The 16,113-nt window shown below is 39.4% G+C and overlaps 1 protein-coding gene across 7 annotated transcripts in view; it reads left to right on the plus strand.

The window, feature by feature from the left end:
• Nucleotides 1–16,113, plus strand: part of plekha7a (pleckstrin homology domain containing, family A member 7a) — a 143,181-nt gene that overhangs the window by 73,740 nt on the left and 53,328 nt on the right. For 6 of the 7 annotated variants that reach the window (XM_067590505.1, XM_067590512.1, XM_067590510.1 and 3 more), the window contains one exon: nt 4,572–4,655. In XM_067590505.1, coding sequence (XP_067446606.1) covers nt 4,572–4,655 — 84 coding nt within the window. Of the gene's footprint in view, nt 1–3,489; nt 3,516–4,571; nt 4,656–16,113 lie in introns of those variants that run through there. The other variant, XM_067590508.1, reaches the window with a different exon arrangement.

A 16,113-nucleotide genomic window follows, 5' to 3' on the forward strand; every position in this document is an offset into this window, starting at 1 on the left:
ATAAAGTTGGTATAGCTAACACGTAGCAGAACTGTAAACCCAAAACAGTCAGCTGAAAGGTGCTAAAATGCTCCATAGAGTCATGTGATAATTGTCTTTAAGTTTGAGCGACCCCTTTTCACATTGAACATAATAAAATACTAAATAGTGCAGCTTTAACTTTTTGGTTTACACCTTTGACCTTTACATATCTCGTCTAATTCTACCTCAGTTAGCCAGCAGCTCCCAGAGAGGGGTAATGAACTTGCCCCATTTAACAAAGGTCACAACAATATACAGTATGGAGATAGCAAAAGCAGTAGAGGGAGTGTGGTAAGGCAACGTTTGAATACATGTCATGTCTGGATTGCTTGGTCTCGGTTCTTTGATAAATTTCTTCTTGTACGACTGTTTGAACTCTTGTACAGAGTGATTTCTTCAGGTAGAAACCTTTTCTCTTTGATTCCGAGCAACTGACACACAAGTGTTAGATACAGAAACTGTATTTATTCAACTCTACTGAAGCTGCACTGATCACATCTCGCTGTGAGAATAAGAAAAATACACATAATACACTAAATGGCAAAAATGGACCCAGAGATGAAGAGGTACATTGTGAACATGTCTTTTATTACCGGTGTTAAAGGCCATTGTTAAAAGGATTCTATATAAAGCTTTTAGAGCTACTTTCAACAATTTTATCCCTTTGCGGTTCAGGTCATTGTTGGCTCAGCTCTTCTGAAATGACACTATCACGTCTATTATATGTTGTTCTATTTTGAACCTCCCTGCAGAATGAAATCACAGCTGCTGATACCCATTCATATTCTGTGAACCAACAGACGTGGAGTGCTTTCACATATCAGCTCAGAAATGAACAAGACTTTTGTTTTGAATGTGTTTAATCACTATCCAGATTTACTGCTGGGCTCACTGAGAGGATTTGAGGTGACCGTGTCCTCAGCAGAAATAAATGCGTCTTAACTATTTAATAGTCTGACAAAGACATCAGAGTTAATAGGTTTAACATACTGCAGTTAATTTAATAAGATCACTGTGAATTCGACATGTATTTATGAGTTCTTACACATTTCTGTGAATGTCATCAGTGGATAATGAACATAATTTTTTAACTCAGCAGTATAACGGTTGATGCATTAGCTTGAATTATACTTTTAAAGGTTAGGTCATCGCGTTTTGTTTACCGCACGAGTCGTTGGTCGGAGCAATGTGATGTATGTAAAATAAATGCTTTAAAACACAGCTTTTAGTGGAATACATTCATATTAATATAATGAAGCATTAATGTACCAACAGTGTCAATAGTGTGTTAATCCTTTTAGCATAATTCCCCACTAATGTAATTTAAATCCACATTTATGTAACATTTTCCTGCCAACGTGATTCAGTTTTTTTTTAAATATAATCCATTTACACAAATCATCCCCTTCCATACATATTCATCACTTTTTAAAATGTCCATATTGTCCACAGCAAATCAATGGAGGAACACACTTTTGACAGGATGTGTTGTTTTCATTTTGGACTTGTTGACAACATAGGAAAAAATGATGGTGTTTTTACTGCAGTGGTTGTGCACGTTTCAATCACTTCCTGCAGATCTGTATCCATAATGCAACATAAATGACATAACCTCCTGCATGGACCCAGGTAGCTGTTTATCAGTAAGCCAGCTCTGACACTCTGGAGCTGCCGTTTAGCATCTGCTGTTGAATTTGATGCGGCCGTGCGAGGAGAGCGTCTCCGTCATAACTCACGGCTCAGAGGCCTGTCAGGGCGATTTGTTATCCTTTTCATGCTATAACTGATTGATTATAATTCTGTCCTATTCAGACAATTATTAATTCTTAGAGCCCCTCTAACTGGGCTGCGGGGCTCCTTGTTATAGTGAAAGAGTCAGCGTATCCCCCTGAGGGATGCTACTATCTGGAGCACTGGGTGTTTTTGTCCTGTAAAACACAATCTTCTGGCAGCATGACTAACCATCTCCAGTGCTGTGCTGCTCTCCTCCCTTGTGGATTAGGTGCAAAGGTTGTTTTATGCTCCTCACCCCCCCCGTTTTTTTTTTGCATTTCACATTATAGAGATTTTTTTATGGTGAGCTGTCAAAAATTCATGTGTAAATGTGATTACAGACCCCTGTAGGCCACTATAGGTGATTAGTCAGGGCTTATGAGACCTATAAATTCTTGACATCCAGATGTCCAGATGAGAAGAATTAAACTCTTTTTTTTTTGTTTTGAAAACAACCAAATGCATCCTGCTGCTGTAGAGGATGTCGACATTATGCTGCCTGCAGTAGGAGAAAAGACCAAATACAGCCACTAACTACACTGGACAGTTACTAAATCCCTTTTAACATACAGATTTTCAGTGTTGGGCAGTAGTGTTGCTACAAGTGTGACAAACTAAGAGACATATAGGAGGGAAGAGAGCAAAGGTTTAGATTACTCTGACGTATTACTTTTGTAGTTTTTCACATTGACCAGCAGAGGGTACAACAAAAATACCCTACAAAACCAAAGTATGGTGGTTAGTCAAAATTATTTGCTTGAAATGTATATAGATATAGCTATAAGTACAGAGTGGGCCTAATAAAATACAATTTTTAAACTGCCAATAATAATAATTATAGTATTAAAATATAAAAGTAGCTTCGATGTAAAAAAAACTACTTTTGCCATGTTGCTGTAGCTTAGTTCGCTACATTTAATGCAGAGACTCTGGTAGTTTAGCTCACTACACTTTCCCAGTAGCTCATCCAACACTGCAGATTTCACAGATAGGCTGTTTTACAGATATATTCAGGTTTTATTTCTTTAATTATTGAGAGATTTCTGAATTTCTATTAGTTTATTCTGTTTTTTTTCTGCTGATTATGTGAGTGAGCATCTGATACTGTTATTTATATTCAAGCAACAACAAAAACCTTGAGCTGTTGTTCCTCTAATGGCCTCTAGATGCTGGTTTCAAGAAAACTTAACTGAAGTTAAAATCTAAAACTTATAACTTGAAGTGTTAGTTTTACCATTGTTATAACTGTCAAAGATGTCGGCAGAAATAGAAAGTCTGACTTTAGGCTTTAAAACCTCTTCAGTAACAATGTCGCCAGTGTTTTTCTGTTACCAGCAGTATTCAGACTAGTAGCAGCAGTGACAGTAGTAATACATGTAATTTTCAAAAGAGGAGAAAAGAGAGTAGACAGTAACAGACGTTTGTACGAGCTGGATGGAAGGTGTCTAAAGTGCTATTAGATGTGACCAGTTTCATGTGACAAGTTGTGTTTGGGTCTCGTGCTGTGAGCTATTAATGGCGTTGTAAGTCCCTGTTATGGAGCTCGCTGCTACATGCCTCCCGGGAGACCTTGTAGTCTTGTAGGATTTGATCTTCTGTTACGTCAAGCGGGAATCAGTGCAGCATGAGTAATGTGAGCTGCTGGTGAATGGAAAACAGTGTTACTATGTATTGATTTTTGGTAGAGACGTGGAAGGTTCCTGAAGCTTCACACAGATGAGGTTTGTTTGCTGAATGTTCACGGTGGTTCTCATTAATGATGTGTCCGCTTATCTTTATCATACATGATAGTAAACTGAGTTGCTTTGGGTGTAGGACTGTTGGTCAGACAAAACAATGACTCTTGAAGACATTTCTTGGACTTTTCTCAATATTTACTGAAATATTTAGAGAAAAAATGTGTAAATTCTCTGGTTTGTTGATCAGGATAAAACATTTTTTGTTGCATCTTGGGTTTTGGGAGACTGTGATCAACATTTATCACCATTTTCTGACATTTTATAGACCAAACTACTAATCAATTAATCGAAAAATTAATTGGCAGATTAATAGATAATGAAAATAATTGTTGGTTGCAGCTGTAGAAATGACTGTAATTTAGTTAAATTATGTGTTGTCGCTCATTTTGTAGAAGAAGATGACACTTTTTTTGTGAGATGTACTTAATTTAATCCAAATAACATTAATAAAATGTTATAAAATTCAATAACTTTTCCAAAACTGTTGAAACATCGATATAAACATGAATTTACCATAACAGTCCTTGTCATCTGTCTACTCTAAAGCGTTCAAACTCCTGATGAATTGCAGAGCAGCTCTCTTAACCCTCCGACACACACATACACACACTTTGACCCTCCATGCCACCCGGTGTTGTTTACCCAGTTGAATGCTTTTACACTCCGGTCGAGGCTTAGAATGACTGACTGAGCCTATAACCGATGGAGGCCCAGGCCCACACTGTCCAGCATTTTGTGCTGAGCCCAACACTTTGCTCCTCGCAGGCTGTAGAGGATAGATTGGGTGGGGTGGGGGTCCTGCAGCCACCCCTTCACATTCTACACAAGGCTGGGAAAGTCAGGGACAAAGGCCCATCAGGGTGGGGAGGTTGGACAGAGCTTCTAAGCCCGCTACTCCTCTTGGGAATGATCGGCTCGTGTCTGCTGCACTTGTGAACACAGTGGGGGTGAAAATCCAGGGTGATGCCTTCACAGTGTTTACAGTGCAACCAAGGTTGCTAATTTTGTCTCCTCTCTCTCCTCCCTCTGTCGCTGCAGTCATAACCAGAGGGCCACAGCGTTTCGCCATCCTGTGACTGGGCAGATTTCTCAAGAGAACGTGGATTTTATCCTGCAAGAACAGTGAGTGATTGAGTTTATTTCTTCTTCTTACCTCATCCGCACACACGCACACACACGAACAAAAACCCTATCTTTTGAAATGAAAAATATATTTGATGCCAGATACTTTGGGCTACATTGACTTTCTCCAGCTGTTTTTGAGATATAGCAACACTAAGATTGGCTGAAATGTTTTTTTTTTATTCTCTTCCAAGTGGTGAACATCACGCTGTGAGCTGTTTATTTTCTGTTTTTCTTTGAAGTGATGGTATGATACTGAAAACGAAGAGAAGCGAAACAATAATCTAGATGGTTTTAAACACAAATTCCACAGCTCTTGCGGTGATGAGTGTTTTATGGTTTGTTATACCTGACCTTCAATTTGACTTTGAAAACATCTTACCCATGCCTTAGAGTTATCATTTGCATATTTTTTTTCTTTACTTTAGCAAGTTATATGTCTATATTGAGTGGGTAGATAGCAGGTTTCAAGGAAAGTTCAGCGTTTTTTTTTTTTTTTAAGTCAAGATGTGGGCCTTTCATTTTGCCAGCGCTGATTTTGAAATAAAGAAGTGAAAGGAGAAGAGGTTGGTGGGTTTGTTAAGGGCATGTAGTGCTGTTGGAGTGTGCTTGGTGATGCTATAGCAGGAATCAGTGAAATGTTAAAAGGATCCTATCTTTGCCTGTTTGGGCCATTAGAGTTGGAAAGTCCAGCTAAATGTACTTTTTAAATAATTTGACAATTTGGAAATATGCTTAGTCACTTGATACCGCTCTCGCATTTGTATTATTTGTTTGCACATTATAAAATTAAAGTTTTATTTTAGAAAAAAAAATATGATTGTCCCAAAGAACATCCACACATTGTAAAAACAACCTTTTTCGTGTTGTAAATATACTCAACCATACATGAATTCAAAGTGAACAAACACTTGTGCAGGAGAGGAAGGACAAGACAAGATCATCAGAATTACAGTAAACTAGAATAGTGAGGAGTGGAAAGGCTAATATAAAATAGAGGAAAAAAACAGGAGGAGAAAAATATAAATATAAGGTATATACATAAAAAAAATCAGTTATCAATGTCTGTTTAAGATGTCTTTTAGAAGTAAATAAAGATGATGAGTGATGGACAATCTGTATGATGAAGCTTCAGCCACACAACAAAAAAAAAAGACAGCAAGCAGAGGAAAACCACTAGCCTGGATCTGTTCAAAGGTAACCTGGCAACCGCACAGTGACGTCAGGAAGTCGAGGCACCCAGCTGAGAAATTGTCCGGCAGATAACCCCCCCTGTAAAACCACGACTTGTCATTTTCACTCTATGCACAGAATATAACATGTTAATAATGAGCTGTAGAGGTGCTGGTAGGGAGATTTTTAACCTTTCGACAGTGCCAGGCTAGCTGTTTCACCCTGTTTCATCTTTATGCTAAGCTAAGCTAACTGGCTTCTGGTTGTAGTTTCATAGTTAATGGACAAATATAAGATTGGTATTGATCTTCATATCTAACCCTCGGCATGAAAGAACCGGATTCTGATACTGGTGGTTGTTTCAAAGCTGCAGTTAGTGACTCTGCACATTGCTAAAATATCAACTTAAAAGACCAGTGTGTAGGATTTAGTGGCATCTAGTGGTGATGTTGCAGATTGCAACCAACTGAATACCCCTCCCCTTACCCTCCGCCTCCCCTACGAAGTGTGTAGGGGAACCTACAGAGGCCGCAAAATGAACAAAAAATGTGAAAGGCCCTCTCTAGAGCCAGTGTTTGGTTTGTCCATTCTGGGCTACTGTAGAAACATGGCGGGGAAAAATGGCAGGCTATGTGGAAGAAGATCTGCTCCCTATGTAGATATAAAGGGCTCATTCTAAGGTAACGAAAACACAACGATTCTAATTTTGAGGTGATTATACACTAATTAAAACATACTTATGAATATTATATTCCATTTCTGCCAAGTCCGTTCTGCTAGATGCCACTAAATTCTACACACTGCACCTTTAAACACCCAGAAATCACAATGTACGGTACCCTTGCATCAGTTATTTGCTCCCAGCACACTGATGTTTACCCTCATTTGCTAGTCAGGCGATGCTTTATCAATTTAAGAGTCCAGGTGAGAGTGCAGGTGTCTGTGGAATAAACAAGTGCTTACTCACAGCTTTTTTTAGGAGACAGTTTGTTTTGCTCTCTTTGGGCTTCATTTGAGCAAAGACTTGCTGCCAGTGACTAAACCCAACACAAACTTTCACTACAACAGAGAGAATCGCTAAAGGTCTTAGTTACAAGAGATGAGATACTCTTTTCTCTTGCTGCCCCGAAGTGGGATGCAGGTCAATATGACAGGTGAAGTCTGTGTGAACGCATCTTGTAGCTTGAATATTAAAAAAAAATCCATATCTACTACAATCCAAAAACAAACAAAGAAAACAAGAAAAAGTTTTGTGCTACTTCACTTGGAGAGCTCTTTAGGAACTTTTTGTACAGGGTGGTTGATTTGTTAAGGGGTGTGTGCATTTATTAGGCCGTTGAGAAAAATAAGTCCACATGTTGCTCCTGGCATTTTTCTGTAAACCAGTTTGGATGGGCAATGACTCAAATGCAGGCGATACATTTGACAGTGTTCCCTTGTTTATTTGTCTGGCTGCTGTAGTTCACTGTCTAGAGCCAGACTGTAGCTCTGTATATTCCTGTACCTCTTCCATTTCCTTCAGCTATTCAAATAGCAACAACAAAATGGTGTATTTCTTTGTGACCCTCACATTTTGGATCTTAAAATTGCTGTCATAGAACGGTGAATGTTGCAGCTGCTGTTGTGGATGACATTATTAAGTCCTGTGATAAGAAGCAACATTGTGGATCTGTCTAAGGCTTTTGATACCATCAGTCACAGCGTTTTGTTAGATAGGCTGCTGTCCATACCTGCAAACACCTGTTTTAACTGAACTGTTGTTGCCTACAGTTACAAATCAGGCCCCAAAATGTTGACAAGGGGGTCCCACAAGGATCAATATTAGGCCCCTGCATTTTGTTGTATAAATAATTCTTAACTGCAATTTCCTCTACAAACCAGGATACATTTGGCTTTCAGTGACCTCCAAACCTGCTTAATTAATTTGAACTTGATTTGTACTACAAAAAGACAACATGTTAGCATTTCACAAACAATCGACAGAAAATTAATCGGAAACTATTTTTATAATCGATTAAATGTTTAAGTAATTTTTTCAAGCAAAAATACAAAACATTTCTTTGTTTTAGCTTTTCACCTGTGAGGAGTGAAACTCCAGGTAGCGTAACTCATTTTAAGGAATAGAGCAGAGTGTAAGCGAGTAAGTGGTTAAGCGAGAGAGCGAGTGTCAGAAAAATGACGGTGAATGCGAGCGGAGCAGAGGAAAAGGTTAGCAGTAAGTTGTAAATCTGACAGTAAATGTACAGTACAGACTACAGTGTGTCAGTTAATAAATACTGCAGCTTGTGAAGACCATGAAAAGTCACGTCTGTTATTTCCCCAACTGCCTGAAAAGTGAAGGGAGTTAGCTCCAAAGTTAGCAACAATGGGTTAGCCTAATCTGACGATGCTAAACAGAGAAATAGAGAACGGAGAAATGTGTGGCTGCTAATCACAGCGATGACAACCCCCCGCCCCCCACCGCTAAACCAAAGCACTCAACCTAGGGGAAACACTGATATATACATATAGCATTATGAATACTGGTTAGATGGACTGTGCTACAATACATAACTAATGTTAACATAACTAAGGTGATGAGGATCTTGAGTAGACTGACAGAGTCTGTGAAAGTGCTCTGAAGGTTGTTCTTCATGATAAACTGCTACAGAGGCACTGCATCACTGCAGGCCTTGAACTCACTGTTCTCATAGATGAGGGATAGTTCTGTTTTGAGCTTGGCCTTGTTCAACATGGGGTAAGCCCCCGCTGTGGTTTCAAGCGCTGTATCAGGAAACTTCACACCGTGTTGTTGAAACAACTCTCCGTGCGACAGCGTTGTGCTGATGAGGTGCTTGGTGAAGGACAACTGCTCCTTGGCATGCATCAGGACCGTATCACATACGTGTAAAGATACATCATCAGCTTAAATTTGCAATAAATCTGTTTTGATTAAATTGACTCTGACTGAACACATGCCTATGTCCAAGTCAAGTACTGTATGTGACTACTAAGGTTTTAACACCATTATCCCTAATTTGCACTTTACAGTATGTTTACTTCTCCTGATCTTTAACTCTGCATTGGTTTCCCCAGCAAAACAAGGTCTACAGGGACATTTCTAATAAATAAATAACCACATATAAATAAACCACATATTTTCTATTACATGTGAGGATGCCCTATATACTAAATTTCTTTCTTATGTGTGTGGATGACAAAAATTCATCATGCTGCTTGTGACTGCTCTGTCATAAACCTGGAATCTACTGAGTGAACAAAAATATGCCTGCAAATATAAAGCGCGGACCGCCCGCTGCATCGTTCGACTGAAGTCAGCTGTGGCAACATGCCATCCCGCGTACCGTGTTTGTTTAGGTTTTTTTTTTTTGTTTTGTTTTGTTTTGTTTTTTGGCTGCATACCACCAGGCCTGAAAAAAAAAATTCTAGGGGAAACACTCACTGACAATTACATCACAACTTACCTCTGTAGCCAGCCTCTGTTATTCTCCTGGTTCCAGCATCCTCTGTTGCTTTATAGGCTGGTGCTGCTGGTCAGATGTGCCACACAGAGAGGAAATGGAGGCTCTGGTCCAAAAAAATAATGTTTAGGTTGTTAATTTGTCATCTTCAATAACAACTAGCCCTCTTCTAGAATATAGCCTGGTGGACACCTAATAAGCCTGTTATTACAAACTGTATTTAAAGGTGCAATATGTAAGAATTATGTCAGAATTTTAGTTCAAAATTAACTAAAATTATCAACAGAATGTGAAGAAATAATAGTTTTGTTATGTTATGTTATGTCAAAGCATGCAGCCCAACAGCTCATTTTGTTCTTTTTGTACTTTTGTTCTTTGACGTGCCTTTAAAAACAGCTGCTGTCTTAAGGTGTTTCTCCAGCATATTGTCTAGAGAGGCAACAAAATCCACTGATCCCCTGAAAATGCCAGGGTCGTCCAAAGAGTCAGTCTCATCATGCCCGCGTAAGGCCAACACAAAAGCCCCACAAAACTTCACACAGTCTATTATTTCTGATAAAATGTGCCCGTTTCATCCATTTCCTCATTGTGTTTCCTTTCCGCAATCCTGTGGCCGTCGTCCAGCTGGGCAGCGATGTTCACTAGCGATGCCTAATATGGCTAGCTTGACAGAATTATCCACGTGTGCCCGGGTGTTCTCATGTTTCCTTAATTTCTCAGAGAGGTGATTCATATCCCTCATTCCTGTAACTGTCCATGCTGGATCTGTCCCACATTGTTTTAAAAAGCAAGCACGGAAAGCAAAATAAGGCATTAACATGACCTTTGACCTGGTGTACCCGCTACAAGAGAAGCCTTGCATTCCCTTTTTCGCCAGCCTGCTGTCTGACTGTGAGGTCAGGCTGATCTGGGTCCAGCTCTTTCACCTGTAGTTTCTCTGCCAAAGTTCTCCTCTCAAACATATCTTGGAGGAGAGATTTTACCGTGTTAGGGATGGGTCTTGCAGGAGTAGTGATCACGCTCGCCATTGTCATGTGGTATTAAAATGGCGCCACGTAGAGACTAGTCCTGCCTTTAACAGTGGCTCGAGGATGCACTACATTCTGCTTGGGGTGATAAAATAATCAGCCTTTTCGGATTAAATTTGAGGACGATGATTGGCTAAATTTTATGTCATATGTTCATATCTTGAATCTAATTGGCTAGCTGCTACACAGACCCGCCTCCTGTAGGTTATTTCTCCATCGTCTCAGAGCTGTTGAGACATGCAGACCGGTGGAAAGGACATGCAGGAAAAGCATATATATTTCACACGTATTACTGGGGGCATTCCATATTTAAAACACATAAATATTGACAATTTGTATAATTTATTATTAATTATTTAGTTGCCCCGGAGCCCTCTATTGGCCAGCGGCCCCTGCCTGCTTCACATCAGCATGTTAACATTGTCACTGTGAACATGCTGGAATACAACCTCTCACAGCTGCTAGCATGGCTGCAGACACAACAGGGATCATCAGTTAATTTACATTTAATCAAGTGACAATAAATGTGAACTTGTCCCTCTAAAGCAACTATCTTGGGTGGAAACTATTGTTAGAAAAACATCAAAAATGACATGTAAATGCAAACATTTTAAAAACTGATTAAAAAATACTGTAAATTATGTTCATACAATGCAAGAAATGTGTATGATGGATACTCAGATGCAATCATTCCTAATTTAGTGGCAGACTAATTTATTTGGCTGCAATAGAAGCAGCACCAAAAAGCATATTTAGTTGTGAAAGGCTTTTTTTCTGACATGTGGGCAGGAAATGCATCTCTGTCGGCCTCTCTTGTCTAGCAGTGGCCGCAGATACACACCTCCTCCTGTGTCCTTTATATCCTCCTGTATCTACAGTATTTAGTGGTCACCGAGCTTCCTCATCTCTCCTAGTGTGACTCATGCTTTCTCTCTCTCTTCCACGCCTGTTCTTTTTTCTCTTCCTCTGCCCCCGGTTTTTCATCACTTTCCCTCATTTTATGTATTTCACTGCCTTTCTTTACTCCGTCTCCTCATTCCAGGCGAGGAGGGACCAGGTTACATTCTTCCTTCGCTATGTTCTGATGGATCTGTCTTATTAGCTGCTGCGTAGGTGTGAAGCAGGCCTGTCCAAGCCGCTCTGATAACGTGTCAGCGCAACACACACCGACGTTGGTGTGTGTGTGTGTGTGTGTGTGTGTGTATATATGCCTACGAAAATAGACGGTGAATTCTGCACAGGTTTGTGATAGAAGGAGGAATCAAGGGTGTATACTCTAGCGTGTAGAGTATGTTCATTTAGAGGCGCCGCTGAGTACTATCAGTTGAAGTACCGACTTCATAGTCACAGTAAAGAACGTTCTCGAGGGTAATGTGGCTTTGGAAGACCACTTAAACCCACATGTGAATATTTATTGGAAAAGCAGCCTGGTAAAAGTGCCGGTAGACGACAATGAATATTAACGAACATCCTGGTCACTTGTAAAGCAATTCATGATTCACAGTTTGTCAGCACCTGTTCTATATTTCATTGGGACCTGTTATATTTCTTTTGTTTATATGAATATGCAAGATGTTTAATGAGGATGTTAAACAAATTTTCTTGGGGAACACTTTCAAAAATCTGTGCTTCTACAACTAAAACACATCACAAGTGCACTTGGGTCTCATTTAGAAAACTCTTGCTTTTACTTTTAAACAAAATCTTATGATAATTTCTCATGGTATACTTATGTAAGACCAAAAAACAGTTATGTTTGAAAAACTTCATCATATCTCGATGTGTCTGTGATGCGCTTGCAGAGAGGAGAGTGAGTGAAAACAATCTTTATGACATATAGTCGCATATTCACAGCCGAACTGGTGCATGAATCCAACATATTTTTTTCTCAGGAGATGAAAGTGACTTTAAAGTCTCTCATTATCGTGAGCGTGGTTTACACTAAGACAAGCAACAGCAGCCTGGAGTCTCGTTATATGTAGTTACAACACTAAAATCACAGGTTGTAGATTTTACATTAAATTGCTGGTAGCTTCTTTAACTTTGAAGAAAAGCCAGGCTAGCTGTTTCTCTGTTTCCAGTCTGTATGCTACGCTAAGCTAACAGGTTCCTGGCTCTAGCTCCTCACTTAACGCACAGAAATAAATGTGGTATTGATCTTATCATTTATCTGTTGAAAATAAAGTGAAGAAGTGCATTTCCCAGAATACTGAACTATTCTTTTAAGATGAAATTTGATGTCTAGATTGGCTCCCATCATCAAGGAACTATTGATTTCTTTCTAAACAGGCAGATCTGTTGCAGTTGTGTAAATAAAGCTGGAATTATCAGCCTGGCAGGGTTCAGTATTGTGACCTCTATTATGTCTAGTCTTCTTTAATTGATGTAATAAATAAGCTTTTGGCAAAACATTATAAGGATTAGGGCTGCAACTATAACAATCATTTTCATTACTGATTTATCTGTTAATCATTTTGTCTATAAAATGTCAAAAAATAGTGAAAAACGCCTGTCACATGTTACAATGATATAAAACAGAGAAACCTCGGAGAAACTAGAGCCAGATAATGGATGATGTTCTGCTAGAAAAAATATCCTAAACAATTTTCTTACAATCAACTTATTGAGCAGTTGTTTCAGCTCTAAAGATATTACTGCACAAATATGCAGTGGCTCATTCTGAGCCAATGTATATTTTGGACCTTTTAATCAGCAAAATATGAGAAGGATTTCTTGAGGCTTGTTCTTTCATTCACAGCATGTCAGCGCCAATAATTATTAAATGCAATAACATAGTGTATGTTATCTCTGCTGGGGTTTAGTTTAATAGATTTAATTTGACATTCACCATCAAAAATGCGATTTCTCATGCATTAATCATCCTCGCTTGTGTCATTGCGTTCATAATGATGGAATTATAACGTTCATCTTTATTAGGTACATATCTTGCTCGTAAATAGTCACGAAATTCCTCTCATCCAATTACGCGCGTGGTTCAAAACACAAATTGTGTAATTACCATTAAAGCACGCTCGAGGAATGTAGGAGACTATACCCACCTTCTGTTAGCTGCTAATTATCTAATTAACATTGCATCACTGCAAACAACACAGGTAAAAAGATCTCAGCTGTTGCCTCAGGCTTTATCCAAAGTGACGCGTGAAAAACTCTAAATTTCCACTGAGGCTACAACACTTTTGTAAACTTCTATGTTCATCCAAGGATGGAGTTTTCCTCGTCTGAGCCGGTCATTTTCAGCATCACCCTGCTTTCACATTCATATCCTCACACACACATATTTATATCTTTTACTGCCGGCCACCGAGCCTCTCAGCTGGAGCAGAGCTAACCTTTTAGATGACTGCCACCCTGTCGACGCCCCACGCTGGCACGCAAGTCGTGGAGCTCATATTCTGGTATATATCTGTCACCTCAGCTCCAGCTCCGCCCGCACCAGCTAGGCTTCTTTTTTAAATTCGATGTCAACTCTTGATGGAGGCATCAGCTCACAGGGCCATCAAGCAGAGTCGAAACTCCATCTGAGAGCATTATTAGCAGCAGGGCGCGGTGTGTGTATTTCCTGTGTGTGTGTGTGTGTGTGTGTGTGTGTACGGAGGCCGGCGTCATCGGGCTGCTCACTAAGGTTTATCACAGATTAAAGTGCCTAAAGTGTCAGGACTTTACAGCTCCTAGGGGTACCTTATCAGCTCTTATTTTGGCAGCAGAAGGGATGGAATAACTTCCTTGGCTGCTGCTGTCTGGGTCTCGGTATCGGTCTGCATCTGAAGTATGTCTAAATCTATGTGCACCACGTACGTCTGTCTGTCTTCTTGTCATCGACTCCAGAATCATGGAAAACATGTGTGATGGTAAAGTTGTGTTAAGTTGAAGATATTTCAATTTAATTTCTCTTCATGTTAATTTACTTTGACTTTTTTATGTCTTGAAACCTTTGTTGCACAGTGTGATATATAGTAGATCTCTAATCTCCTGTTTTTAAGCACTTTTATCTAGATTTCAGAGCAAAATCACATATTTTGAAGTTAATTTCCATATAGTTTCATCTATCTATGGTAGACTTAACCTTTTTCTGAATCCTCTTTAATTAACCTTTAAGTTTAAAAGTTTTTTTTTAGCAGTGCATCTTGTGTCCTGCTCTACATTTGACTCACAGCAACTTTTTTTGCTTTTTAAAACTTTCAATCGTGGGGAATAAAAGCCCCGTTTGTCAAATACAATCGTCATGAGTTTTGAATTTGAAACAGAGCATGCACGCATGGTGTAAACTCCCCCTCGTTAAACGGAGATCAACAGAATTCCTGCCTGTCACTTCACATCTTTCCCCTTTGTTGTATTTGTCTCATTTCTTCCTCCGTGTCGCCCCTTATCCGTCCCGTCTGAAGTTCTCCTGGTGTTCTTCCTCTTGTTGTCAACATGTTTCTCTCTCCCTCTCTTTTTTTGGCCCCTTCTCCGCTCATTGATATGGGGATCCGGTGATTTTAGGGAAGCTACGCCAGCAATGTGATGAGTGCACACATGGTGCTTCTCCAGGGGTGCAGCATGGCAACGCTTTGGTTGACTGTTGCCATAGCAGCGGTGCAGAATTGAAACAAGGGGGGATACACATGTAGATGGAATGTGCGGTGTGGCGAAGAGCGTCTCTCTCACCCGCTCTGAGTATTCAAAACAAAGTCAGTAGATTTAAACTTGCTTCAGTGTCCTAGAAATGACATTCTTATACAATTAAATTGAAATACTTTTTTGCTTGAAACATAATCCTGGCTGACTTATGTTTCTCTCAACATAATGAGAACATTTCTTTAATTAACGTATGGCACCTTTGGCAAGTTGCAAAAATGTCACTTTCACTGAAAAATGTCACTGGCATTAAGGCTCGGGGAAAAATCATAGTCTTAGTTTAATATAGAAAAAAGTCTGCAGTGACTTGAAGTACAAGATGTTTTTTATCATTTAAGTGGAGCCTTAACCAAAGTGCTTAAACCTAACACGTAAGACTCAGGATGTGAACCTGGGTCTCTGGTGTCAGAGTCCTGCACTGTTTGTCTCTCACAAGTCTCTCAGTGCAAAAAAAAATCACTGGAATACCTTCTTTAAAAACAAGGGTCAAGTAAGGACCCCATATCATTTTAAAGTCTTCAACTGACATTTAAAAAATCTAAAAGACTGACAAGAAAAACAAACAGTATTCACCAATGAAGGACAGATTTGCAAACATAGACTATAAGGCGATTTAGCTCCATCAACATCATAGAAGAGGATTACAATGAATGATTAGCTGACAGAAATGTCAGGAAAATAAAATTTGAAGTAGAGAAGTAAGATGGAGTAGGAGGCTTTTTATTGGAGAAGTAATCTTCTTCTGAAATGAGGACACAGGCTGTTCTTAGCAACATGTTGAGAATAAAAGTTTTGAGTTCTTACTGTTTGTCTTGACGGAAAATCGGTAGAAAATTGGTTTTAACAACGTGGCGACGCTGAAATAATGATCTGCGCTCTGTTTGAGGATGGTTTACCTGCTCTCAGATCATTTATTGTAATATTTCAGACTGTTGTGGAGTCTGACTGTGTTTAAATGCTGTGTGGGCTGCTGTGCTGTTGATTTCTGACAGATTAAGTCGCTGCTGTACGTGTGCGGCTGTGTTAGTGGGAGTTCGCCAAAGTGACTTTTTCTCGTTATTTTTTGAAAGTTATCAATAAATACAGGAAAGTCTTGTGATAAAAATGTCAGAATCCTTCCGTCTATTACTTCTCCTGCGTGATTAAATCTCCTCTTCC

Source organism: Thunnus thynnus, chromosome 5 (assembly GCF_963924715.1).
Source record: "Thunnus thynnus chromosome 5, fThuThy2.1, whole genome shotgun sequence".
NCBI lineage: Eukaryota > Metazoa > Chordata > Actinopteri > Scombriformes > Scombridae > Thunnus > Thunnus thynnus.